This window comes from Monodelphis domestica, chromosome 4, assembly GCF_027887165.1.
Source record: "Monodelphis domestica isolate mMonDom1 chromosome 4, mMonDom1.pri, whole genome shotgun sequence".
Classification (NCBI taxonomy): domain Eukaryota; kingdom Metazoa; phylum Chordata; class Mammalia; order Didelphimorphia; family Didelphidae; genus Monodelphis; species Monodelphis domestica.
In genome coordinates, this window is record NC_077230.1 from 339,730,608 (window position 1) to 339,757,755 (window position 27,148).

A 27,148-nucleotide genomic window follows, 5' to 3' on the forward strand; every position below is an offset into this window, starting at 1 on the left:
AGTACCTTGCATGTCTGAATTTAATACCCCTATGCTCCCAGTAAAAAAACCAAAGATCGATGCAGCAAGGAAAACTGTCTACAGATTTGTGCAAGATTTAAGAGCAGTCAATGATTATGCCATAAAATCCCATGCTATTGTTCCAAGCCCAGCAACAATTATGCCCTCAATACCTAGCCATGCCAGGCATTTCATGGTGGTAGACTTATGTTCTGCTTTCTTTTCAATCCCAATTCATAAAGACTCACAAAAGATTTTTTGCATTTACTTGGGAGGGAAATTCGTTCTGTTGGCCCTGTCTTCCTCAAGGGTATTGCAAAAGCCCCTCTGTGTTCTCCCAAATCCTAAATTTAGAACTAAAAACCTATAAATTTTAAGGAAAGCAAGCTAGTACATTTTGTATATGACATTCTTCTAGTGTCTCCAAATGCAAAAGTTTGTTTAAGGGATAGCAAATTTCTTTTGTGTGAATTGTATAAGTGAGGACATAAGATCTCCAAAGCAAAGCTACAGTGGTGTTGCTAAGGATTGAATATTTAGGATTTATACTATCAGGGTATTCTAGAAGTATTTCCTAAAAGCAAATTGCTGGCATACAAAAGCTGAGTGCGCAAAAAAAACAAAAAGGCAGCTCAGGGCAATACTTGGTACAAGGGGATTCTGTCACCAATGGATCCATGGATACAGTGAGCTGACCAAATGTCTCACTGATCTAACCATAAATTCAGAATCTGAACCATTAAAACTCAAATCTGAACATCTGCAAGTCATAACAAAGCTAAAAGAAACTATTCTTTCAACTCCAGCTCTTGGGATCCCAGATTATTCAAAACCATTCCAACTATTTGTTATTGAGTGTAAAGGGATAGCTTCTGGAGTGTTGACACAGACTCTGGGCCAAAATCTTTGTCCTGTAGGATATTATAGCTCACAGTTAGATCCCATAACAGCCAGAACAGCTTCATGTCTCTGTGGAGTAGCAGCAGCAGCATTGCTAGTGCAAAAGTTTGCAAATTTAGTTCTGGGATATACACTCACTGTATATTGTTCCCATCAAATTGAAGCACTTATGAGAAAATTTCATACTCAAGCATTTTCTGACCAGCGAATTTCTAAGTATAAAATAATTCTTTGGGGTAATGAAAGCATACAGCTTGAAAGGTGAAGTGTGTTAAATCCAGCAACACTACTACCAGATTTACCAACAAATGGGGAACCATTGCACGGTTGTAAAAAAGTTATCCAATTAACAGAGCAACTGAGGAAGGATTTGAAAGATATTCCAATAGACAATCCTGACCTAGAGCTTTTTGCAGATGGTTTATCCTTCATGCACAATGGTATTCGCTACACAAGAGCAGCAGTAGTCACTGAGTTTGAGACTCTGTGGTATGCCTCTCTACCCAAAAACATAAGCACTCAAGGAGCAGAACTCATAGCTCTGAAACATGCCTGCATCCTAGCAGAGGGCAAGGTAGCTAACATCTATACAGATTCTAGATATGCCTTCTTGATCTGTCATGTTACAGGTTCGATATGGAAACAGAGGGGGATTCATAACATAAAGAGGGAAGCAGATAATACACACTGAAATCATAAAAGACTTACTAGCAGCTATCCAAAAACCAAAGCAGTTTTAGCTGTGATACATTGCTGAGGCCATTCTTTTGGTAGAGATCCAGTGTCAAAAAGAAATTATGGTGCAGATGTCATGGCCAAATATGCAGCATGGAAAGCTCCAATCTATGTGATGAATCTCTCTATTATAGAGTCAACAGATCTCCAAAAAGTATATTTGGACTCTGAGATTCAAACATGGAAATAGAAGTTTGGAGCTAGGTAGGAAAATGTAATGTGGGTGACATCCACTGGAAAGTCAATCTTACCCAAAGATTTTTACAACCATATATGCTAGGCTATCCATAAGGAAGGACATTTTAGAACTCAGGCTATTATTGATACAGTAAAGAGAGCATGGATTGCCCCAGGGATTATGATCCTTGCAAATAGAGTCTGAACATGCTATTCTATCAGTCAAAGGTTCAATCAGAATGTATTTCAGAAAAAAAAGTCTAGGTGGGAGACCTTTGGCATATAGCCCTTTTGAAAATTTGCAGATAGATTACATTAGTGTACCAAAAGCAGGGAAATTCAAGTTTTGCTTAGTTTTGGTGGATAAGTTGATGAGATGTCCAGAAGTATTTCCATCTGCTACAAATACATCAGCATTTTTAGTTAAAATCTTGCTAAGGGAGATTATTCCCAGATTTGGAATTCTGATTACGATAGATTCGGACAAAGGGAGTCATTGTATAAACCAGATTCTGAAACAGGTGTATGAAAATTTACAGCAAAACATCATGTACCAGATTATCCAAAAAGTTCAGGACAAGTAGAACATCTGAACAGGGAGATCAAAATGATGGTGGGGAAACTTTTTACTGAGACACATCTTAAATGGTCAGCAATTCTCCCAATAGCAATGTTCTATCTGCGAACTAGACCTTGTGTTGATTTACATATCTCATCATATGATAACTCTATGGGCATGCACCATTGCAAGCCAAAACTTACAAGATCGCTTTTGTGTCAGTGTTAGGAGAGGATACACAAATTGTTTCATATATCATTGCATTGCAATAAAAACTGAAAGAACTACATGACATGGGGGTTTTGATCCAGAATGGTCCTCTCGACTACTCACTACATGATATGAAGCCAGGTGATTCAGTATACATCAAAAACTTTAACAAAACATCTGCCACACAGACAACTTGGAATGGTACTTATATAGTTGCTTTAACATCACCTTCAGCAAGAAAAGTTCTAGGAAAAGATTTGTGGTTTGTTACAGACAAAAGAGTAGTTGCCATAAACTGTGACCACGAAAATATGGGTTTCAAGACTGTAAAGATAAATTTTAATGTCTTGATTTAAACAAAAAATAAGTGGTCGCCATGGGAAAAATTCCCAAATATGAAATACCCAAGTCAGCTAGCTTTTATGGAGATTTAATTAATACAAATGAAGGAATTAAGGAAAGGGAGAGAGAGACAGAGTAAGAGGAAATAATAGGAAAAGGCTAGGGCCTAGACCGATCTCTTTAAGAGAGAAATTAAGTTAGTCTTTAATCACTCACCACAAGATCTTTCCAAGCAAAACTCTAGTGTTCAGAGAGACCCTCCAGTTCAGCTTCCTAAGCTGAATTATTCTTAACTCCCATGAACTGGTTCAGACAGCTCTTTTTAAAGAGGATTTTCTCCTATGTCACCTCCCCTAAGTTTTCACGTCTACCAATCACAGTAGATGTTTTCCAAAGGACTGACCATTCTTAATTCACATCTTGTTATCACCTTCTCTGGATAGCCTAAAACTTCTGAGTAATTCACATCTCTTTGCTAAGCTTGCCCTTTTAGTGATTAATTTAACCTTCATAGGTACTTAGTCCTCTTTTGTATTAGATCTAAAAAACAGATCTAGCTTAAGGGCTTTTGCCTCACTATAAGTATGAGTTAAGTACTTTTTCATTGTTCAGTAAGGAGTTTACAACTTTATCTTCCCCTTAAGGTATGACTAAATATGGGTGGAGTAAGGTTAAAGTTCCCAATACATTCCTGATCAAGTACCTACATTGTTTAAATGGGGCATAGCCTTAACCAAATGTTCTAAGGTAGAGTCTGAGAAATTTTAAGATTCACAGGTTCCATTGCTCACACATTAAATTAGCTCATAGGGAAGAAGAAATAGTTCCTGTAGAAGAAGAAGAAGGAGAAGAAAGGATAGCAAACAGAAATATAGGAGAGAGCTGAGAGATTCCATCAGTCAAAAGAGTCTGCAGTCAGAAAGTTCATAAAGGAGGGGACGATTCCAGAGGAAGAAGATATTAAAGGAGAAGATGATTGAAGAAAGTCAGACTGCAGAACAGAGCGGATAGCAACAAATAGACATGATAGTAACAGAGACATTCCATAAGAATCTAGCATAGAAGAGAAACACATGGATGATGGACATATAACTGTGAGATTCTGCATCATTTTAACATAGCACATTTCCACTTTAGAGACATCCAACACTACATAAATACTACCAAGAAGTATGAAGATAGACAACAGACAACATGAGGAGAATCTGAAGATTTGGTTAGTATGGTTGCATGCAACATGCATATACATTAGGATAGATACATTCATCACAAACTGTTATAAGATCTGTTATAATAAGTAAAGATAATAATAAGAACTGTTATAATAAGTAAAATTATCTATATAGATAAGTGGATATATTATGAATTACTTAGAATAACACTATAATATCTATGTACTTTAGTTTCAATAAATGTGAAGTGTGTGGCATTCTGTTCAGGTAACATTCAAGAACATATAGATCTATATGAAGATTTGTTTTTTAGTATTCTCAAAGGGTGAAAATTGTCATGATATATGTAAATATTCATGTACATGCATGTAAATGACCTGTAACATAGTGAGTGTATATACATGTATATACATGTGTGTATTCTGTATATTTCTGTATATCTTGTATATTTGATTGTGAATAGTTGCAGTAGAGTAAGAATTTATTTTTTAATTTGCACATATGCATATTTGTATAAAGATATTCTTGTACATATATGTATAGATTTTGTAACTAGATGTACAGTTACAATGTTGCAAATGTTAGATTTCTTGGGATAGGATACTCAGTTTTCAAGTTCTATGTAGACAAGTTTCGTTGTCTGTAATAGAATCAGGATTCTAGTTTTAAAAAGTTTTGTTTTGAATTGTTCAATTAAGATTTTTAAGTGCACTTTGCATGTTTCTTTTTTAGACAGATTTTGTTTCTAAAAGCATGTGCTACATTGTGTTTTGTGTAATTTTTCTCTTTTCAAGCTTTGTTACATTGTTATTATATTTTTAGATAAGTTTAGTTTTTATGTATTAGCTTAGCATTATAGTTTATTCTTTTAACAACTGGTTTTAGAAATGTTTTTGTATTTTGTATTTTTTAATTTTTATTGCATTCTTTTATAGTCTACATTTTGCATTTGTATTTTTTATTTTATTACTGGTTTTGTTTTTGCAAATGTTTGCATTTTGATCTATGTAATTGCTTATTATAATTCCCTTTCATTTCTTTCCCTGGTTGAATTCCCTAGTGTCGGGTACTAATAAGTTGTAAGATGTAGATAATATTAGGTTAAAGACTGTTTGTTATTTTGGGTAAGTATAATAGAGTAGGTTTGCAGTAAAGGGGAATTTAGGTTTTGTTGATGAGCAAATGCCAAATCTTTTTTCCCAAAAGTTTTGACTTGCTCAGAGGGCAGAATGTTAGAGGGAAATTACAGGGATAGAAATAAACTAAGTATATCGAGAGGTTGGTTTGCAGAAGTTGGTCTGACCACATGCTAGGAACTCTGAGACAGGAGATTCTAGAGTCTAGAAGGCAGATTTGAAGGAGCACTGACCAGCTGCTTCCTGTCTTGGAGCTGGGAGGAGAGAGAGGGAAGCCAAGCTCTGTAGATCTTGGATACCAAGTTTAGCAGTGAGAGAAGGGAAACCTTTGGACTTTTCTTGGGAGTACCTTTACTCACAAGAAGGAAGACATCTAATAAGATCTTGTGTAATATCAAAACCTGATAGAGAACTTCATTGTCAAGAGGCAGTTGGTGGTGTGAGGCCTGAGGACAACCTCAGGGCCTGGCCCAGCTGGATGAATTCAAACATCTAGAGTTCATTCCTGTTTCATCTTGGAGAACTGTTATCTCTGGAGAAACCTCTCATCTCTTGAGGGTGTAAACTCTTATTAAAGGATTCACAAGTTTCTGACTTATTGAGTTGAAAGGGTAGAGCTCTCTAAGTGGCTTGGGAACTCCCCCACCTAGTGCCAAGTAGGAGTGTCCAAGCTTTGGTTGATTGAGTCAAAGATAGACAAGGGGAAAGTCAATCTCATCTTCACAGCGGAAAGGATCCTGAAACCTAAAGCAGAATGGCAGGTGAAGGTTGGGTGCCTGGGACTGCTGATAATCTGAAGCAGTTTATTTAACTGTTTTGTAACTCTGTGTTGTGTGTGCACACAAGGTGTGGTGTGGTGATTGGGAAAGAAACTTCTATGTGATTGATGAGTTAACTCTGTCTCTCTCCCCTACATTCTAGAACATGGGGGAGATTTGGAAGATAGGTGAGTTAGTTAAGTGATTCAAAGACACTTCTGGGTTAATTTGAGTTTCTTAAACTCTAAGGTAGCTTAACAAAGTGAAAAGGGGTTATTCATTAGGTTTTGCCCCCCAATAATGGGAAAGACAGAGGCAGATATAAAGGTCTATTGGACACATTTTCCCCTTTCTCCTCTGCTGGCTACAGAGAGGGAAGGTGGAAAGGGCAGAAAGTGATGTTTGATCTCTCAACTGGATTTCCTAAACGGTTTCTGTTTTGAAGTTAGAATATGTGTATATGTTGTTTTGAAAAAAAATCCTAATTCTGAAATGTGCTCTTAGAATTGAGTAAAATTAATATAACGTTGATTCAGTTTTGAAAATTGTCTATCAGGTTTTATAAGATTACAGAAGACTTTTATTAGGTACCCATCTAACAGCTGGAAAGCAAGTAGAAGGTGAGAGGAATGTTGGATTAGAATATGAAAGATAGAGGTTGTTAAAGGGATTTTAATCAGAGTATGGGATTTTTCAGTAAAGCCCACTGGAAGGAACAATTATTTAAAGTTTTACTTATGTAGTATATGTGAGGAGCAGAAGTAGGGGGAAAAAAGGAAGTTCTATTCTGCTTTGAGCAGAGAGAGACCTTGAAGGCAAAAAGAGTGAATGTTTTGAGATTAGCAAATTGAAGCAATTCTATAATTGTTTTCACTGGAATTCAAGAACTATCTCATTTCCCCACTACAAAAAGAAGGGGCAAGACTCATGCCCTGAGTACTCTTAAAAAAGTAAATTGTAATAGGTGGAGATAAAATCTTTTCAGTTAGATCTATTATAAGGTAATAAAGTTATAAAATAGTCTGTAAGGACTAGAATAATGGAAGAAAGCATAAACAAAATACAGAATTGGTATTTACTGTATGGGAAAGTTAAAGAGAAAAACATTTCATCTGTAAACTTGTAAGGCTTTAAGAAGTCATTAGAGTAGACCAAGTGAGTAAGACAAAAATCTTGTTTGGGTTATGGAATTTCAGGTTAATGAAATTGGATTATTGAAAAGGTGAACTTCTCTGAGCTGCAATGGGTAAAGATTTTCTATTTAAGGTAAAAGACTCTTGGGATCTCAACTGCTATTAATGTGAGTTTGGAATTCAAGTATGGCTATTTGATGATTGATCCACACCATTCAAGAAGAGAACTACAAGAGGACAATTAATAGTCCTTATCCTTCTGACTTGGTAAGGCCTAGTGGATTTTGATGATCCTTGAGTGAAATAATTATGGCATTAGCCTTTGATAGCTCTGGTCTGCACATGAAGTAAGACAGGGTTAAGTCATTCTGTGTCCTCTTAAGGCATAGACTTAAAGGAACCAGTGAGGACAGTTATAATCTTTTCCCTTTTATGACAAATTGCTATAAACAGCACATGAATGCAAATTGTATTATGAAAGTTTCTATTTCCCAAACAACCAAGTAAATTTGTAGTTGAAGGTTAAAATTTATCAAGTGCTAGCTAAGCAAGGTTTTTGTAAATCAATGATTTGTATCCCTTGTCAAGGTTCTGTAGAAAACAGTTATAAAAGGGGACCTCCAGTTTTAATTGGCCATAATTTGGAGCTTGAATCTTAGGCTCAGAATTATGGCCCAAGAATTTCTGTATCTCTTTCAGAACCTGGGTAGAGAAATCTATTTGTTACTTATGTGTTCATAAATGTTGTCGAAAATATGCCTTTATATGGCAAATATGACTTTAGCAGGAATTTCTCAAAGATCTCTATAAGCAACTTGGAGCAGAGGTAACAAGTTCCTGAGAAGGCCCATTCCTGACTACCAAATGATAATTTCTGAAGATGAAGTTTGTTGGCTATGGGAATGTTACCCAAGTGCAAGGAAGTCTAATGTTTAATCAATTGTCATTAATAGCTATTGTACTGATTTACTCTGTCTCTGTCAGGAACTTTGTTGGTAATATGTAGATAATTATTACATACAAAATTGTAAGAGCAGCATGCAAAGGTAAGGATGGAACCTTGGAAGAAGACATGGTTGAGGGACAAAAACCATTGGAAGAGGAGGACTATGGGAAACGAATGGTGACCTGGGAGAGTTCCCAGTGGAAGTCAGGATTTTTGAGATTTGATTTTGAGGTGAGAGGGAGTCTTACCTTGGTGATCAGTCAAGAGCCAGCTGAAAGATATCTAAGAGAAATAGCCCTATTTCTTTCTCAAGATGAGTTTTACTGTAATCTGATATCTCTAGTAACATCTGCAGAGAGATACCTGTGGGGGCTTCGGACACATGGCAGTGCAGCTGCCCCCCACCCCAGTCTAACAACACCTGCAATACTCTTCCTTAATCCCTAATATTTTAATTTAGCTTGATAGTTGCAAGGTGAGAATTTCTGATTTGCTCTGAAACTGTCAGAAAGAAGGACCTCATTTGGGGACAGAGATAGGGACACGGCTACCTCAAACTGACCCCCCATTTCCAGTCATCTTGTGTTTATTAAATCTATCATAACCGCAGTCAGATTGTAAGGAAAGGATTTATACAAAGGAGCTTTGAGGGAGCCACTCACTGAGGTTACTGATCAGCCAGTGTTAAGTGCTGGTCAAAACACCTCCCCCGCTGAGTCAGCGGACAAAGGGGAAGCTTGTCTTTTTGGGCGATTGGTGCTCAGGGGGTACCCCCTCCATCATTCAATAGGGGAGACCTCCATTCAACTCACCAACACCAATAGGGATCCTCAGTTTCTCGAATTATTCCCATTGTTATCATTCCACCAAGTCTCCTACCTTTCCACACTTATCTGTCCACAAGTAGTAGCTTCCTCAAGACCAATTAACACCATCAGCCAAATTATCATAATCAAATGATAATTTCTGAAGATGAAGTTTGTTGGCTATGGGAATGTTACCCAAGTGCAAGGAAGTCTAATGTTTAATCAATTGTCATTAATAGCTATTGTACTGATTTACTCTGTCTCTGTCAGGAACTTTGTTGGTAATATGTAGATAATTATTACATATAAAATACATGATAATGGGAAAGTGATAAAGGAGATTACCAAAGGTATTTGTATAACAACCCAGGATATCGAGATTTTGAGAGAGAAACTGAGGCAAGAGAGAATAACACATCTCTGAAATAAGAAAAGAGGAGTCTGACTGATATGGAATTAAGTGTGTGATTCTCAAAGTAAAATATTTGTTTTACCATTCCCCCAACAATGTTCTCAGGGCAGAGGCACTTCAGTTGAGAAGGGGATGTGAGGGGCTGAATTGTTACCTCTTGTTGACTGTTTATCTAAAAAGTCCCAGGACAAGTCTGGAAGGAGGTGATTGATAGCAGGACACGCCTGGGAAAGTACAGAAGGCTTCAGATTCAAGGGTGATGGCATAGCTCACTTTTTTTTTTTAATCTCTGAGAGTGTTGGAGGCAGTAACTCTCTTATTTTACATATTTTAATTTACTGTTCTAAGAACCTAGCTCACATGCTCAAGATTGTGTGTCACAGACAGACCCCACAAGAGAAGAGGGCTGGATAGAAAAGGGAGGGGAGACTGGTGTCAGGAATACTATAAAAAGTCTGTTCTTACTCTCAGGTATTTGCATTTTGTCATTAGGGCATTTTCCTCCTTTCATGAAAGGAATAAAAATTGCTTCCTCTTTCAAAACTGTTTTCTTTTCATACATGGGAATTTTGGGGTTGTTCTAATTTTATCCTACTCAATATTTTGTAGGTATTCTTTTAAATTGTCAAATCTGTTAGCACTTAATTGGGCAAAACGGTTTCTAATAATTTCATTTTCTTATTTAATTTTGTGATTTCTCTTTATTCATCTTTGATAAGTCATTTGTCTTTTTTTCTCATTTTTAATCCGAAAAAAAACCTTAGCTAATAAAAACTGACTAATAAAATTTTATAGATTATTTTTTATTTTTAACAAATCAGATTCTTATTTTATAATCTTAAAATTTATTTGCTTTCAATTCTATTAAATCTCTTTAATTTTAAAATGTCCATTTTGGTTTTTATTGGGGTTTATTTGGCTGGTTTTCTAGATTTTTTTTCTTTTTACTATCATTGTTGACTAAACTATTTTATCTTTTTTCATTTTCTCAAATACAAAATTTGACAGCAAGACTATTTGGGTTGCATCCCAAAAAATTTTTTATGCTGTCTTATTGTCATTTTCTTTAATGAAACTCTTCATTGCTTCAATGATTTTTCCTGTTACTCATGAATCCTTTTCCAATTAATTTGTAATTCTTCCTTAAAAGATCCTTTATCAAACATAATTTTCATTTGATTGTGGTCAATAAAAGATTTTCTCTATGAGGCTTTTGAGGCCTAATGCACATTCTCAAACCTTTTGGTTTCAAGGAACTCTTTGTAAACTTAAAAATTATTGTACTGTGCACCCAAAGGTTTTGATAATGTGGAAAAATCTATTTTATAGTATTAGAAGTTAAAATATCCTAGTATTATTTTGAAAATATTTTTTACCTTCTGTGGATCCCCTGAAAAAAGTCCTAGAGAATCCAAGGTGTCAGCACATCATACTTTAAGAAGTACTGCTAATGGTCAAGGATATGAATAAGCAATTTTCAGATAAAGAAATCAAAACTATCAATAATTATGAGAAAAATATTCTAAATCCCTATTGATTAGAGAAATGCAAATAGAAACTACTCTGAGGTATTACCTTACACGTAGGAGATTGGTCAATATGGCAGCAAAGTGATAGATGTTGGAGGGAATATGGAATGGCAAAATTGGGACACTAATGCGTTCTTGATGAAGTTGTGAACTGACTCAACCATTCTGAAGGGCAATTTGGAACTATGCTCAAAGATCTATTAAACAGTGCATAATCTTTGATCCAGTAATACCAGTACTAGATCTGAATTCCAAAGAAATTTTAAAAGGGTTAAGAATCTTATACAAAAATATTTATAGTTGCTCTTTCCATGGTGGCAATGATTTGGAAATTAAGGGAATGTCCACCAATTGGGGAATAGCTGAACAAACTGTGGTATATGATGACGATGGAATACTATTGTGCTATAAGGAATGATGACTTCAGAAAGAGTTGGAAAGACCTACATGAACTGATGCAGAGTGAACTAGGAAAAACCAGGAGAATATTGTACACAGTAATAGCAATTGTGGAATGATCAACTGTGATAGACTTAGCTACTTTCAACAATACAATGATACAGGACAATTCTGAGGAACTTCTGACAAAGAATGCTGTCTCCCTGCAGAGAAAGAACCATTGGGATGCAGATCAAAACGTGGGATTTTTCACTTGTTTATTTGAGTTTTTGATTTAAGGTTTTGGTTTTATATGATTATTCTCTTACAAAAATGAACAATATAGAATTATGTTTTGCATGAAAATGCACATATAACCCAGACGGAATTGCTTACCAGCTCTGGGAACAGGGAGGAAAGGGAGAGAAGAGAAAAAAAGAGTACTGTTGAGCCAGACCCAAAGATTCAGGTGATCTTGGGTTTAAATCTGGTCTGAGATACTTCCTAGCTGTGTGACCCTGGGCAAGTCCCTTAACTCCCCATTGCCTGGCCTTTAATACTCTTCTGCCTTGGAACCAATACATAGTATTATTGACTCTGAGATGGAAAGGAAGGGTTAAAAAGAAAAAAGAAAAGAACTACTGGCTAAATACACAGTTTTTGTAAAGATGCCACAATATCCAAGATATATGCATATTCCTTTCTAATCCTTCTTCATAAATCACTAGAGATTTATCATATCTTCTCATTATTCTAAATTTCTATGCAGTTCCTTAATTTCTTTTGTTTTTATTAAGTACATATGAAAAAAGTTTTAAAAAGGTCTATTGGAGTCTCCAACTCTTATAGTTAATATGTATTTTCCCTTGTAAAGTGAAATACTTTTCTTTTTAATTATTTAAATTCTATTTCATTATAGATATTGTCTATGGTATTTTTAAAATTAACTTAGTTACCTCTTTTACCTCTTGCTTTGTCTGAGACCATAATCACCATCCTTGTTTTTATTCATTTTGATTAAGTATAGTAAATTGTGCCTTGGATCCTTGACCATATAGAATCTTTGTCAAGTATCTTGTGAAAATTTATTTGTTTCTAATCTTATAAACAACATATTTGTTTCTAACAGCATGGGTAGAACATATTTCCTTGCATAGTAAAATATCTTATCTTTGGGATAGGCATATTCAAGGACTTTGACCTACAGCACAATATACTGATACATTCCAGGCATTTCTTTATCTTTAAGTTCAGAGGCTGAGCTTTTTAAGGCTATCAGGTTTGGCTCAGTTTTACAGCTACAACTTTTAGATCCCCTAGGGCAGTGATGGTGAACCTTTTAGAGACTGAGTGCTGAGCCTCACTCCTCTAGACTGAGTGCTGTGCCCACCCACCACCAGGGAGAAAGTACTTACATTGGGCTGCTGGGAGGGGGGGGGGGTGAAGTGAGGAATGTCCTTAGGGAGTGTAGGGAGAGAGAGGGGAGTAGCTTGAGCCCTCCTCTCCCCTCCAGCTCTGCCACCTGTGAGCCACCTTTCTGGGAGGCTTGATTATATCAGGATTCTCCTATAAATAAGGGATTTTTAGGCAGTTGTCTTAGGTCAATGACTTGAGACAACACCCCCCATCTCTCTCTCTCTCTCTCTCTCTCTCTCTCTCTCTCTCTCTCTCTCTCTCTCTCTCTCTCTCTCTCTCTCTCTCTCTCTCTCTCTCTCGCATTATATTTTAAGTACTGCTTTCCCTAGTCTGGCAGGAACTAGGCATAGATCAAATTCTCACATCATAAGTTCAAAATAGGTAAGTGATTTTGACATAAAATATATCATAAGCAAGTTAGAGGAGTCTGGAAATTCTTACCTCTCAGATTCATGAATAAAGGAAAATTTTTTGATTAAACAATAGATAGAGAAGACCACAGGAAAGTAAGAGAGACATTAAATTAAAAAGCTTTTGTACAAACAAAATCAATGTAGCCAAAATTAGATAAAAAGGAGGAAACTGGGGGGGAAAGGGGTTTTTAATAGTGTTTTTCTGCTAAAAAGCTCATTTCTCAAATATATAGGCAATATGTCAAATTTATGAAAACATGAACCATTCCCCAACTGACAAATGATCAAAGCATGTGAATGAGCAGTTTTCTGAAGAAATTAACACTACCAAAAATCATTTGAAAAAAGCTCTAATCACTAATTATTAGAGAAAGGCAAATTAAAACAATCCTGGGGTACTACTTCATTCCTTTCAGATTGGCTAACATGACAGAAAAGGAAAAGGACAAATGCTAGAGGGGATATAGATTCATTGGGAAAGTTACAAACTAGTTAACCATTCTGGAGAATGATTTTGAACTACGCCGAAAGGGCAATAAAACCATGCATACCCTTTGACTCAGCAATACTGCTACTAGGTCTATACCCCAAAGAGATCAAAGAAATGGGAAAAGGACCCATATGTACAAAAATATTTATAGTGCTCTTTTATCGATAACAAAGAATTGGAAATTGAGGGGCTGTCAATCAATTGGAGAATAGCTGGTATGATTATGATGATATACTATTGTGCTGTAAGAAACAATGAAGGAGATAGTTTCAGAAGAACTTGATAATACTGCAAAGTTAAATAAGCAGAACCAAGAGACTATGATATCCAATAACAGCAATATTGTAACTATGATCAATTGTGAAAGACCTAGCTATTCTTATGTATACAATGATCCATGGCAATTCTAAAGGATTCATGATGACAAATACTATCCAACTCTACAGGGAAAACTTGATGAGCTCTTAAGTACAGATTGATGCATTTTTTTCAATTTTATTTGACATTTTTTTGTAAAAGAAATGCAGCTAGATTGCTCAAGATTGAGAACCATGCCCAAAGTCAGGAAGTTCTGGGTTGAAATAGGGATTCAGATACTTCCTAGCTGTGTGACCCCGGGCAAGTCACTTAACCTCTGTTACCTATCCTTTACCACTTTTCTACCTTGGAACCAATACTGAGTATTAATTCTAAGATAGTAAGGCAAGGGCTTAAAAAAAAAAACAAAAAACCAGCCAGCTTTGGTGTACTATGTTCTATAACAATGATGGCAAACCTTTCAGAGATAGTGTCATGTCCTCAGCAAATGTAGAGAAGGGGAGGGGAACAGTCCCACCCAAGTTCTTCTGCCTTTCTAGTAACAAACTTTGGGGAGGGGGACAGCCTTGTGCCCACAGAGAGTTCTCTGCATGCTATCTTTGCCACCTTTGCCATAGGTTTGCCATCATTGGTCTACCAGATCATGGAGAGTTACACACAACTGAACAACAAATGCTTTGCATGGCTGCATAAATAATGGTTATTACATTACTTTTCTTCTCAGTGGGTGGGGAATAGGCAAGGAGGAAGAAAGAATTAGAGACAATCCTCCTCTTCTCTCTCTCTCAGCTGAGAACCTTGCCTCTTACTTAACTTTGAAGTTTGAAAACTGAAGTCATGGGATATGAGTTTCCTTTTCTTCTCTTCAACTCAACACCCCTATGGTTCTCAAACTTTCTGGTATGAGAACCTCTTTATACTCTCAAAAATTATTAAGGACCTCCTCATTGGGCTTAATTCAAACCAGCCTCAGTCACTTAGTAACTGTGTGATCCTGAGAAAGTAGATTAATCTCTGCTTATCTCAGTTTTCTGATCTTTATAATGGGGATAATAATAGCATCTACATCCTAGGACTATTGTGAGAATCAAATGAGATAATTATTGTAAAGTTTAGTACAGTGCCTAGCACGGTGATGGTGAACCTATGACATACATGCGTAGCCATTTTCAATGACACATGGCGGCATGTGGGCTCAGTGTGCCTCAAGGCCCAAGAGCCACTGAACACCCACAGCTGTGGCCTTGGCCATGCCCCAGCCCAGCCTTGGGGGGGATGGGGGGAGGGCTGTTCCATGGGTTGACCACAGGGGTGGAGGCAAAGGGGGGGGGGGGGGTGATCGGCAGGCGGCTGGGGAACGTGAGGCTCTCCTGGGTGTGGGGAGGAGGAGCCAGTGCATGGAAGGAGCCTGTCTGTGGGGGCAATTAAATAATATCAAAACCAACAAGAAACAGATTGACAGATGAAGTTAGTAGGGCTTGTTTGGGCTTGAAGTATACAAAATGCCAACCTTCAATTGAAGATTTAGCCAATGAAATTCATCAACAAAAAAGTCACTAATAAGCAAGTTAAAAGATTCCCCCATCCCCTCACTTATTTTAGTTCATGGCACTCCACACAAGTTGAGTAATATCAAGACCAACAAAATAAACCAACTGACATGAACAAAGAAGTCACTAAACAGGTAAGGTAAATAATTAGTTTTTGGTTTATTAAATAGTTATATATTACAATTATATATTTTTGTTACTTAAACTGTAAATATTGCAAAATTATGGTTTTTTTCTTGAAGTGGAATACCACCCAAGTTATGCTTGCATTTTTGTTGAATTTTCTTAATTTAGTTTTTAAATTTTATTTAATTAGATGATTTAGAACAATTTTCTATGCTTATAAGACTCATGTTTCTTCCCTCCCCTCCCTCCATCCTCCTTCTGTATCTGACGCATAATTCCACTGGGTTTAACATGTGCCATCGATCAAGACCCATTTCCTTATTATTAATATTTGCACTAGGGTGATCTTTTAGAGTCTACTTTCCCAGTCATGGCACCACCAATCCATGTGATCAAGCAGTTGTTTTTCTTATGTGTTTCTTTTCCCATAGTTCTTCCTCTGGATGTGGATAACGTTCTTTCTCATATGACCCTCCGAACAGTTCTGGATCATTGCATTGCCACTAATGGAGAAGTCCATTACATTTTATTTTACCACAGTGTATCAGTCTCTGTGTACAATGTTCTCCTGGTTCTGCTCCTTTCACTCTGCATCAATTCCTAGAGGTTGTTCCAGTTCACATGAAATTCCTCCAGTTTATTATTTCTTTGAGCACAAAAGTATTCCCTCACCAACATATACCACAATTTGTTCAGCCATTCCCCAATTGGAGGGCATCCCCATATTTTCCAATTTTTAGCCACCATAAACTGTGCAGCTATGAATATTCTTGTACAAGTCTTTTTCCTTATTATCTCTTTGGGGTACAAACCCAGCAGTGCTATGGCTGGATCAAAGGGCAGACAGTCTTTTAGTGCCCGTTGGGCATAGTTCCAAATTGCCCTCCAGAATGGTTGGATCAATTCACAACTCCACCAGCAATGCATTAATGTCCCAATTTTGCCATATCCTCTCCAACATTCATTACTTTCCTTTGCTGTCATGTTAGTTTTTGACAAATTTTGACACACCAAGTTCTCACTGGCCTAGTTCATTGTAAGCACTATATAAATGTTAGCTCTCAGTATTATTACTATTATGTGACAATTATATCATTTGATATCTATCATATTAAGAATTAAAATGTCTTAATTTTATTGTGGAAAAGAGGTATTAAGCCCTTCGGAAGCACTTTGACTTCATGGACCTGCTGAAAGAATCTAGGGATCGTTGAGGTACCTGGACCATATCTTGAGAAAAGGTATTCTGAATCTATCTGCTGTGTTTGACGTTGTTGACTACCCTCTCTCCTCCTGTTTACTTTGTTTCATTGTTTTTTTTGAGAGACTGTTTTCCTCTGGTACATCTCCTACTTCTATGACCACTCCTTTGGTGTCCATTTTCATAATTCTCCACCATCAACTGTGGGTATATCCCAGGGAAGCTCTGACCTAGGTCGTATTCTCTTATTTCTGTAGATAATCTCATGCATGCTATGAGTTTAGTCATCATCTTTATGCAGGTGATTCCTAGATCTATATATTTAGCCCCAGGTCTCTTTCTTTCCCTTGAGCTTTGAAAATAAACTCATTATCATTCTGTGCAAATACTCTTCTTTAATTTTTATTACTCAATAATTCTGTAAAAAATACAATAATTCAGGTTTTTAGTGATAATATATGTATAACCCAGTGGAATTGCTTGTCAACTCTGGGAGTGGGGGAGGGAAGAAAGAAGGGAGACGAATCATGTAACCATGGAAATTTTTAAAAATTAAATTAAAAATGAAAAAAAAAGGGTATAACAATTCTAGATCCCCAGGTTTATAATCTTGGCATTATCCCCAGTTCCTCACTCTCCTTCACCCCATAAATCCACTCAGTTGTCGAATCTTGTCATTTTCTACCTCCTTAAGATCTCTTACATATGACCCATATAAAGTGAGCTTCCTTAAATATAGATCTGACCAAGTGACTCCTATACTCAATATACTTCAATGGCTTCCTATGGTTTCTAGAAGAAAATATAAATTCTGTTGTTTAGTTTTTTAAACCTTTCGCAACTGAACCCAACCTATCTTTCCAAACTCATTGTAACACTACTCTCATGCATGCCATTTAGCCAAACTGGCCTTGTCTGTTTTTCTTTCTCTCCATCTCATTGTAGAATCCCTCTCTTCCCTCAAAGATGCACTTTAACCATCACTTTCTACATGAAATCTTTCCTGATATTTCTAACTCCTAGTGACTTCCCTCTCAGATTTTCTTTTGTTTATTCAATTTCTATTGTTTATTCTATTCAGAATGTTTTGTTTATTCTATTATTTTTTCTACATATTCTTATGTTCTTGTAATTAGAATATTAACTTCTTGGGAGTTAGGACTGTTTTATTTGTGTTATTTGTATCCATGAGCACTTAATACCTGTTGATTTACATATTACACTAATATTTATTAAATACCTATTATATATGACAACCTGTGCTAATTCTGGAGATACAAAGACCAAAAAAATCTAGTTCAAATCATGGAGAAGTTTTCATTATATGGGAGAATACATATACATAAATAAGTAAATGCAAAGTACCTACAAGATAATAAGCAAGCTTTAACAGATGGGGGATCAGAAAAGTCTTCCAATAGCAAGTGGAAATTAGGCTGTATTCTGGAGGTGGGGGGGGGGGGGGTTGGGCGGGAAAGCCTAGGAATTCCAAGAGGCTAAAGAAAGTATATCCTAGTTGGAAGTTAAGAGGGAGAAGTGGTAGGGGGAAAGAAGGCCTGGTAGGCAGTTAGTTGGTACACATAGAATCCTTGACTTGGAGTCAATAAGATCTCAATTCACATGCTGCCTGACACTTAGCAGTTGTATCTCTGAAGAAGTTCAGCCTAAAACTCTGATTCAATGACTGTCCATGCAAAGATAAAGGGATTAAGAGATGGAATGTCATACATACTAGCATGCCTGTGTGACTGGAAGAGAAAGTGAGGGAGGGGAATAATATGAAATAACACTGGACAGGTGGTAGCAAGAAGTATATTTTAAAGGGCTTTAAATGTGAAATGAAGGATTTTTAAAATTTTATCATAGAGGCTATGGGGAACCAATAGAAATTTGTAAGTAGGTGGCTGACCTGAGTCATTCTTTCTGTTTCTCTTACTGCTGGGTTTTGTTGGTAGTATATAGAAATGTTGATTTACATGGGTTCATTTTATATCTTGCAACCTTTGCTGAAATTATTGACTGTTTCAACTAGTTTTTTGGTTGATTCTCTAGAGTTCTCTAAATATACCATATCAGCAAAGAGTAAATTTTGCTTTCTCATTGCTTCTTTATATGACTTCAATTTCTTGTTCTTATCTTATTGCTATAGCTAGCATTTCTAGTACAATACTGAATAATTGTGGTGATATTGGACATCCTTGATTCACTCTTGATCTTACAAGTTTATCTTCAAGTCTTCAAGTTTATCCTCATTACAGATTATGTTTGCTCTTGGTTTTAGACAAAATAGTAGTCACAATTTTTGAAAATCAATTTGATAGTTATGTAGAGAAGGAATTGTAAAAGGTGAGAGACTGGGAGCTATAGATCAATTAAAAAGCAATTACAATGATTCAGTACAAATGCAAAGATATAGTGCAGGAAAAAATGACAATATAAATCTTTTTTTATCATTGACCAATCCAGGTTCTTTTGTCTGGAATGCATTTCCTCCTTACCTTTACTTTATTGAGTCCTTCTCTTCCTTTAAAGGTGCAAATGAAACATTATCTTCTATATAAAGCCTTTCCATATTCTCTAACTGCTAAAGCCATCCTCACCATAGTATCTTGTATTTAATTACTGTGTGTATATACACACTCATGCACATGATAATACATGCATAACAGATCAAATTGCTTGCCAGCTTTGGGAAGGGGAGGGATGGGAAGGAGAGAGATAATTTGTATCATATAACTTTGGAAAACTTATTTGGAAATTTGTTAACACATGTAATTTATAAAAATATATTATCTTTACAAACATATACTCATGCATATTTACATTTATATATATATATCTATACTACAACTATACTGTACATTATTATAAATATTTATATCACATATTAAAATGTAAACTCATTGCAAGTAAGGATTGTTTTTATTCTTCATACTTGTATCCTTAGTGCCTGGCACATACTACTAGGCCATTAATAAATACTTCAGTTGACCAAATTAGATAACATATAAAGTGCTTTGCAAAACTTAAAGTTCTACATAAGTTCTACACTGCCTATTATTACTATTGAATATATAGGTTTAGGAATTATCTGCATAGAGGTAAGAAGGGAAAGTCAGTCAGTAAACATTTGGTGCCTACTATATCTCAAGTACTATGCTAAGCCCCTAGTGATACAAAGAAAGGCAAAAGACAGTCACTGCCTCAAGGAGTTCAGTCTAATGGCAGAGACAAGGAAACAAATATGTACAAAGAGGCCATATACAGTACAAATAGGAAATAATTAACAGAGGGGAGGCACTAAATTGGGGGAAGTTGGGAAAGACTGCTTATAGATAAGGGAATTTTGGGTAGAGAGTCCAAGAGGTGGAGATGAGATAGGAGAGCATTCCTGGCATGAGGTGTGTGTGTGTGGGGGGGGGAACCAGAGAAAATACCCAAAGTTGGGAGGTGTAGTAGAATAGCCAGAAAGCCACTGGATGGAAGAATATGTGGTAGACAGAGTAAGCTGTAAACTGTAAAGGTAGAAAGGATTTAGGCTATGAAGGGCTTTTCCAGGGAACAGAGGCTCTTTGCTCCTGGAGACCACAGGAAGACCCAGGAGCTAACTGATAGGGGGTAGGGTGCAGGAAGAGGTCCCATGGTTAGAATTAAGTTTAGAAAAATCATTTTAGAATGGCTAAATCAGTGGCCATATCAGAGGAAAGAAAAGGACTATGGGCCAGATATAGTAAAGATGACTTTACTCGACAAGCTGGAGCAAGGGATGGTATAGGGGGAGGGGGAAATAGAATAAGGAATCTAGGAGGAGGATGGCTAGGTGGCAACATGCAAACAGCTACAATTTATACAGGATAAAAGGAAAATAATCAGCAAATATAGGGCACCGGAATTAAAAGAGATTGGGAAAGGTTTCCTGTAGAAGGTGAGATTTTAGCTGAGATTTCAGGGAAGCTAAGACAAAGAGGGGCACCAAGAGACGAGGGACAAAGTGGGGAGGAAGAGTCAGAGAGAGGGAAAGAGAGAGAATCAACAATTATAAAGCGCCTACTAATACATGCTAAGCGCTGGGAGACAGAGACAAAGCCCAGGATGCAGGCTTGGCGGGTATCCTGAGGACTTTCCAGTCAAGAAGGGAAGAAAGGTCATCAATGTAGCAGAGCTGGGGTCGAGGCTAAGGGTGGTGAGTGTCCCAAAGCAGAGCGAAAAAACTGTTCTGAACCCCAGGACGTCTTTAGGTAGAGAGTTGTCACTTTACAAAATATGTGTCCTATTATTCTGTTCCCTTCCTTTGAACCCTTGCTTTTAAACTTTTCAGTTTCGTACTTTTTTTTCCTTTCCAGGAAAAAAAGCTGGGGGCGGGCCAGGTAGGGTGAGTCCCCGCCCTCCCCCTTCTGGATTGGTTCAGCCTTTGTGGGGTGGGCGTTGGGTGGGTATCTCAGAAAATAACCAGTCTTCATCCTTCTGGGGCTCAGAGAGTGAGGGAGGACGTGACACCTGGGGGGGGGGGGGGGGCGCGACCCAAAATGAAGAGGGTGGGACAACTCTGAGTGAGGGGCAGCCCCTGTATGGGTGGGGGGAAGGGCACCGCCGGGTGGGTGCAGTCCCAGTGAAGGTGAGGGTGACACCTCAAGGTGTGTGGGGGAGGGGAAGGTTCCTGGGGGGTGGTGACACTTCGAGAAGGGCAGGCCTGCGTCGAAAGGGGCGATGGCCCGGTAAACAAACCACAGGCTCTTCCTAAGGAAGGGGGGAGGGGTGCGGGGCTAACGCTCCCATCAAACTAGTTGGCGCACCTTCCCCTTCAAGAGGAAGAACTTTCCTCCCCTCCCATCCCGGGAACCACAGACCTCGGCGACCTTACAAACTCACCCCTCGCATCAGCTTCGGCCGGGTCCCGGAGCCCCAGGTCAAAAATCCGGCTCCGCGTTTTCCCCCTTGCTCCAGGGTTCCGGGGCTTTCAGACGTCTAGAGCCCACCCCAGCCCAGCCCTCGCGCTCGTTCCCGCCCAACACAGTCCTCTCCACCATTCATCGCCCGCCTCCAACCTCCGAACCTCGCGGCTCCGCCTGCGGCTGCGCTCATTGGCCTCGCGTTCTCTTCTCCCCTCCCCGCCTTCTTCGAAGCACCACCTCCACCCGCTGGGCTCCGGGCCCCGCCTCCGCCGCGCGCTCACCTTGTTTTCATTCCCGCTGTCACATGAATCGGTGACTGGCAACGCGAGCTCCGAGCGGGAGGGGGAGGTAGAAGAGGAGAGGGGAAAGAGGGGGGCGAAGGGAAGAGGTGGGTCCTCTGCCCTCAAAGGGCTCCGCTCTCGACTGCTCCCCGTGGCTGTGGTATTGTGGGATCGCGGCGACCTCGCCTCCCTCCCTTCCGCGGCGGCGAGCCCGGCTCTCCAGCGCCCCCTGCCGCCCCCCCTGCTTCGCCTCGCCGGCGGCCTCCCGCCCCCCCTTCTCCCTCCACTCCTCCTCCTCCTCCATCCTCCAGTCCAAGATGGCGGCGGCGGCGGCGGCGGCGACGGCTCCTCCGGGCTGCCCCGGTTCGTGCCCCAACTTCGCCGTAGTCTGCTCCTTTCTGGAGCGATACGGGCCGCTGCTCGACCTGCCCGAGCTGCCTTTCCCGGAGTTGGAGCGGGTGCTGCAGGCGCCCACGCCCGACGCCGGCGACAGTGAGGGTAAGTGGGGCGGGCGGGCGGGCAAGCTAAGCGGCCCCACGGCGGGAAAAGGCCTGGGCTACCTCGCCCAGCCCTGGCCTTGGGGCAGCAAACGTCTACCTAGTCGGCCTCAGGCCGCTCCCTCCCCTCCTGAGCTCCGGGAGAGGAGGAGGGAGGAGGCGGGGCGAGCACCCCCACCCCCCTGCGTGGGTGGGTGGGGGGCCGGCCGCAATTGGGGAGGGGGTAGAGGCAGTGGTGGGGCTGGGGTGGGGGGAGGTATTGTGTACTGTGCTCCGGAGCCTTGAGCCGGTCTTCCCCCTCCCTCCGGGGCTGGGGGGGGGGGGAGGGTAGCGCAGGTTCCGGCCCTGGCTGTGCTTTCTCCGCTCCCTCTCGTTGCACCCTGGGGAGGCCGGGCCCAGCCTCTCTTTGGGATGCCCCCTCCCCATCTTGCCCCCATGCATGTTTTTGGGTCCCGGGACTGGGGGACGTGAAGCTCCCGGAGTCTCCCTCCCCATGTGCGCACTCCCCTTGGAGAGTGTCTCCCTCCCCTTTCCCCTCCCCCTTCTCTTCTCCCCCGTTTATTCTTCCAGGGCTCTTTGCTCCGAGTGAGGACGCCCTTCAAGACCCTTCCTTCAGAACCCCCTATCTCCCGAGAGAATGGAGCCCAGGTTCTGGCTCCATCCGGCTCTCCCTGGAGCTCCCCTCCCGAGAGGCGGGAGGGTGTCTTCCCCTCCCCCCCCAGATGCATTGGTGTATTTATCCACTTTCCCAATTCTTCCCTCCTTTTTCACCTCTGGCTGTAGGGATGGAGGGAAGAGAAAGGAGTCGCTGTCCTCTCTCCCGTTTGCGGGGTTTGAGTGTGTATGTGTATGTATAGGGGGAGCGGTGGCGGGAGGAGGGGCTCGGAGAAAAGGAGGGGACAGCAGAAGAAGGTGCTTGTTGCTCATGTTTCTCTCTGAGGCTGTTAGTCTATTATTGGTGTTCGCAAGTGGTGCTCCTTCCACATAAGGCCACCGCGCGGGTGTAGGGCGCATGCTCGGCCCGGCCCCATTGAAACTTCCTGCTGCTGCCGCTGCTTTAGTTGGAGCATCCCCCCCCCCTCCTCCGTGCGCCTGCTGCTCTAACCCTCACGCTTTTTGCCCGTCTATACATAACATTTATAGCACATTTCTTCTCCCCGAAAGCTGGCTTTTTGTTGTTGTTAATTAACAATTTGTCGGAATTTTCTTGGGTTTTATAGGACACAATTTTCAAACGATTTCTCGTAAATCAGGTAACCAACCATAGGATTACAGAAACAGATATGAAAGTCTAACTTAAAAAATATCAGGGGAATGATTGCCAATATTGCTCAAGTGTTCACTAGAAGAGTCTTTTAAAAATAAACTCCAACTGAACTAAAAATTTGATTGGTGGTTTTAATTAGGAAGAGCTATTTTGTGCATTTAGCAAATATACCATGTGCAGAAAAACTGTGGTTCCAGTTGGAGTACTGCGCTGTATTGTTATGTTTTTAGAATGTATAGGAAAGTTGTGGTAGTATTTGTTCTTTGGGGGCAAATTGCTTTTGGAATCAATTTAGTCCAAGTTCAGGTTCTAGGGAAATAATACTTACTGGCTATGGGAAGTTTGTGGTCTTTTACCCCCTACACTCTCAATTTAGCTTGAGCTGTCCTTTTTTTCACAGATGACTAGTTTATATTAACGCTAGAGAAAAATTAATAATGTTGAGGGTTAACTTAATGTATAATATTAATCCTACTGAATTAAAGGCAGCCTGACTTAATGGATAAAGGGCTAGTTTTAGTCCGGAGGATTCAAGATAATGATTCCAACACAATGACTGTTTGAACTTGGACAAGTCTGATTTTGAACTTTTTAGTGACCCAGTTGACTCTCTCTCTTAACTTATTTGCCTATCATCATTTTTGTAGGAGTTTACATGCTGGGAGTTTCCCACCGATTGTAAAAATTACAAGTGTTCCCCACTCACCTTGAAAGAAAAAAATATTTTTATGTGTTAGACAACTTCTAAGTAGAAGAAGAGAAATTTAGGGACCATCTGGCTTTGCCTATACCATTAAGGTGATTTGGGGCCTTTACAGTTTTTGTTGATATTAAAGAGGGTATAATAATGATAGTGATTTCCACAAGGGAATGTTTTGTAATAGCTGATATATCACAGGTCTGTTTGGGGAAATCATTGCAAATCTTAAAAAGCTGTATAAATTAGTTTATTGTTAGTGTTTGGGCCAATGAACAGAACCTATGATTATGATAATGTATATTTTTACTATGGGCAAAAAACATTATTTTGATTGTGAACACAATTTTAAGCTATTTTACACTTGGATTAAAGCTTTTATAATCAAATACCTCCTGGTTAGCAGGTCCAAGAGCAATGTGGAAACAGATACTAGAAGCAATTGTTTTGGAAAATTTTGTGGTTCTGGTTTAAAAACTCTTGACTTTCTGGCATGATTAAATTTGTCTCTAAAGTCTATTTAATGTGTTTTCCTTTTTAGAATACTGGTAGACATTCTCACACTTTTAGAAAATTAGTTGGGTTCACTTTCTTTGAATAGGACCCTAGTTTTATGTAAATGGAAACAATTTAAACATTCTGTAATGTCCTTCTTTTACAGTGTCAGACTTTGAAATGATGTCCTCATCATGGGATGCTCTGTTTTCATAGGAACTGTCAAGCAAACTTATGTCTTATGATCATAGAACTAGAGAGAATTTTAGGTACCATCTTCTTGTAGAAACTAGCATTTATTTTAAAAATCAGTAAAAAGAAATAACAAATATATAAAAATTATAATCAAAGATGTATCTATGGAAGCTATTGAAGAATATTCAATAGCAAAAGTACTTGATATTTTTTAGAAGATGCTTTTAAATAGCTTAAACATATATAGTGCTTTCAAGTTTGCAAACACTTTCTCTACAACTGTCCCCTGAGATGGGGAGTATAGATATTATTCTTCTACAAATGAGGAGTCTTTGCTCACAGAGAAGGGAAGGGTCACAAAGTAAGTGTTTGAAGTGACAATTAAAACAGGTTTTTTCTGACTCCGAAGTTCGGCCTTCTTTCACTAAGCTGTGCTGCCTTAGCTAGTCATCATTTAGTTGCTTCTTTTGAATATATTAAACTTGGTTGTTTTTTTTCAGCCTATTAAATTTTATGCTATTACTGCAACATATTAGGGTTCCTATAACCCTTCAAGCTGGCTTTTAATGCATTTTTCAGAACTCATTTCTTCATTGAAATTGGACCATCAATATTTTGCTTTAAATCTTAATTATATTGGTGTGGCTAGATTGCAGGAAATAAACGAGTTAATTTCCTTTTGTATTTAAATAGAGTTGACTTACATAATATGATCTTTCTTACTGGTGCCTGTTGTGTGATGATACCTATTAGATGCTTTTTTGCACCTAAAGGAAAGGTACCTATTAATATGATTGGAATGGTTTCTTGCCATAAATGAAATTTGCCATCAGATGCTTATGCCAGGGCTTAAATGTTTTCTATAGTGACAGCTCATCCTTGGGAAGCAGAAGCAAGAACATATTTCAGTTGACAGCTAGTGAATATTATTCTTTGGCCTTTGAAGAAAGAGGTAGAAGCTAGAAAATGTAATAGCAGACAGGGAAAGAGAAAGGATCCCTTTACTACATGGAATAATGTTTAAGGGAGAAAAAAGACATAGGAAATCTCTGGCATGTTTTTCTATTACAGAAGACCAAGTGGAGGGGAATATGAAGACTGGCTAAAATATTCCTATTAATGAAACAGTAATTTTTCTCATCATTATTTTAAATTATATGTTTTTAAAACTTGACCAGGACCTCTAAATGAGAAAGCTCAATGCTTCATTGTAAGCTTTGATACTTTGTGATTCGTATTCTCACTGGCAGCATCTTGCTGAATGGAACACTAGGCTATGGAGTTGGCAAATGCATCTTGCAAAGTGATAGCTGCCGATCAACTTCTCAGTGATAAAAATACATTAAAAGTATGTAAAAATATTGCATTTTAATAAGCATATTGTCTATATTAAAGGGTCTGTGGTAAACTATATTTGTATTTATAAAGTAGAAAATTGAGACAATTGTTTGGCTTGAATAATTTAGGCCAGAAATGTATTTTTACTTTTTTTTATGATTTACATACTTCAGTTTGACTTAACAAGAAAATGACCACATTTTTGTATTAGATGTATGAAGTAGACAAAGTTTAGTATGTGAAGTTTTTAAAATGTCATCTGCCCGTCTAAATTATTTTTAGTTTTTTATTTGTATAATAGGTCAGATACTTTTTACCATGGACTACCTAGTTTCTTTTGAAATCTGGGTAGTGTTGATTATTGCATAAAATAAGTAATTTATACATTGAATTTCAAAGAAATGTTTTATTGTAGAATTTTGTTATATCAATTATTTCTGCAAATGAAGGGATCAAATTATAACTTTAATTTGGAGTGTACTCTTCAATATCAACTATATTAATATAATATAAAAATAATTAATGTAACAAATTTGTGTACTTTTTTAATTCTAAGCTGAGATTTCACCTGTGCAGGGAATTCCTGATGTAGTTCATCTGTATTTATTGTCTTAGTTACCTGGGGCTCTAAAGTAACCTGTCCTTGGTCACGTGGACTGTACTTCCTAAGGGTGGGACTTGAACCAAGGTTTTGGGGATTCTGAGGATGACCTGTGCCATACTGCTTATAGACTACTATCAGATATAAACAGATATAAAGTGCACTTCTTCTCCTGCTT

The 27,148-nt window shown here is 38.6% G+C and overlaps 2 protein-coding genes across 4 annotated transcripts in view; one reads left to right on the plus strand and one right to left on the minus strand.

Moving 5' to 3' along the window:
• AAMDC (adipogenesis associated Mth938 domain containing) overlaps positions 1 to 22,017 on the minus strand; it is a 123,460-nt gene extending 101,443 nt beyond the window's left edge. The window contains exon 1 of one of the 3 annotated variants that reach the window (XM_007490902.3): positions 21,881 to 22,017. The gene's annotated coding sequence lies outside the window, so the exon portion shown is untranslated. The other 2 variants (XM_007490901.3, XM_001363180.4) reach the window with 2 other exon arrangements.
• Positions 22,018 to 22,115: 98 nt separating this feature from the next.
• RSF1 (remodeling and spacing factor 1) overlaps positions 22,116 to 27,148 on the plus strand; it is a 136,947-nt gene continuing 131,914 nt past the window's right edge. Inside the window, exon 1 of the mRNA XM_007490898.3 lies at positions 22,116 to 22,378. Within this exon, the coding sequence (XP_007490960.1) occupies positions 22,198 to 22,378 (181 nt within the window). The 5' untranslated portion in view covers positions 22,116 to 22,197. The remainder of the gene's footprint in view (positions 22,379 to 27,148) is intronic.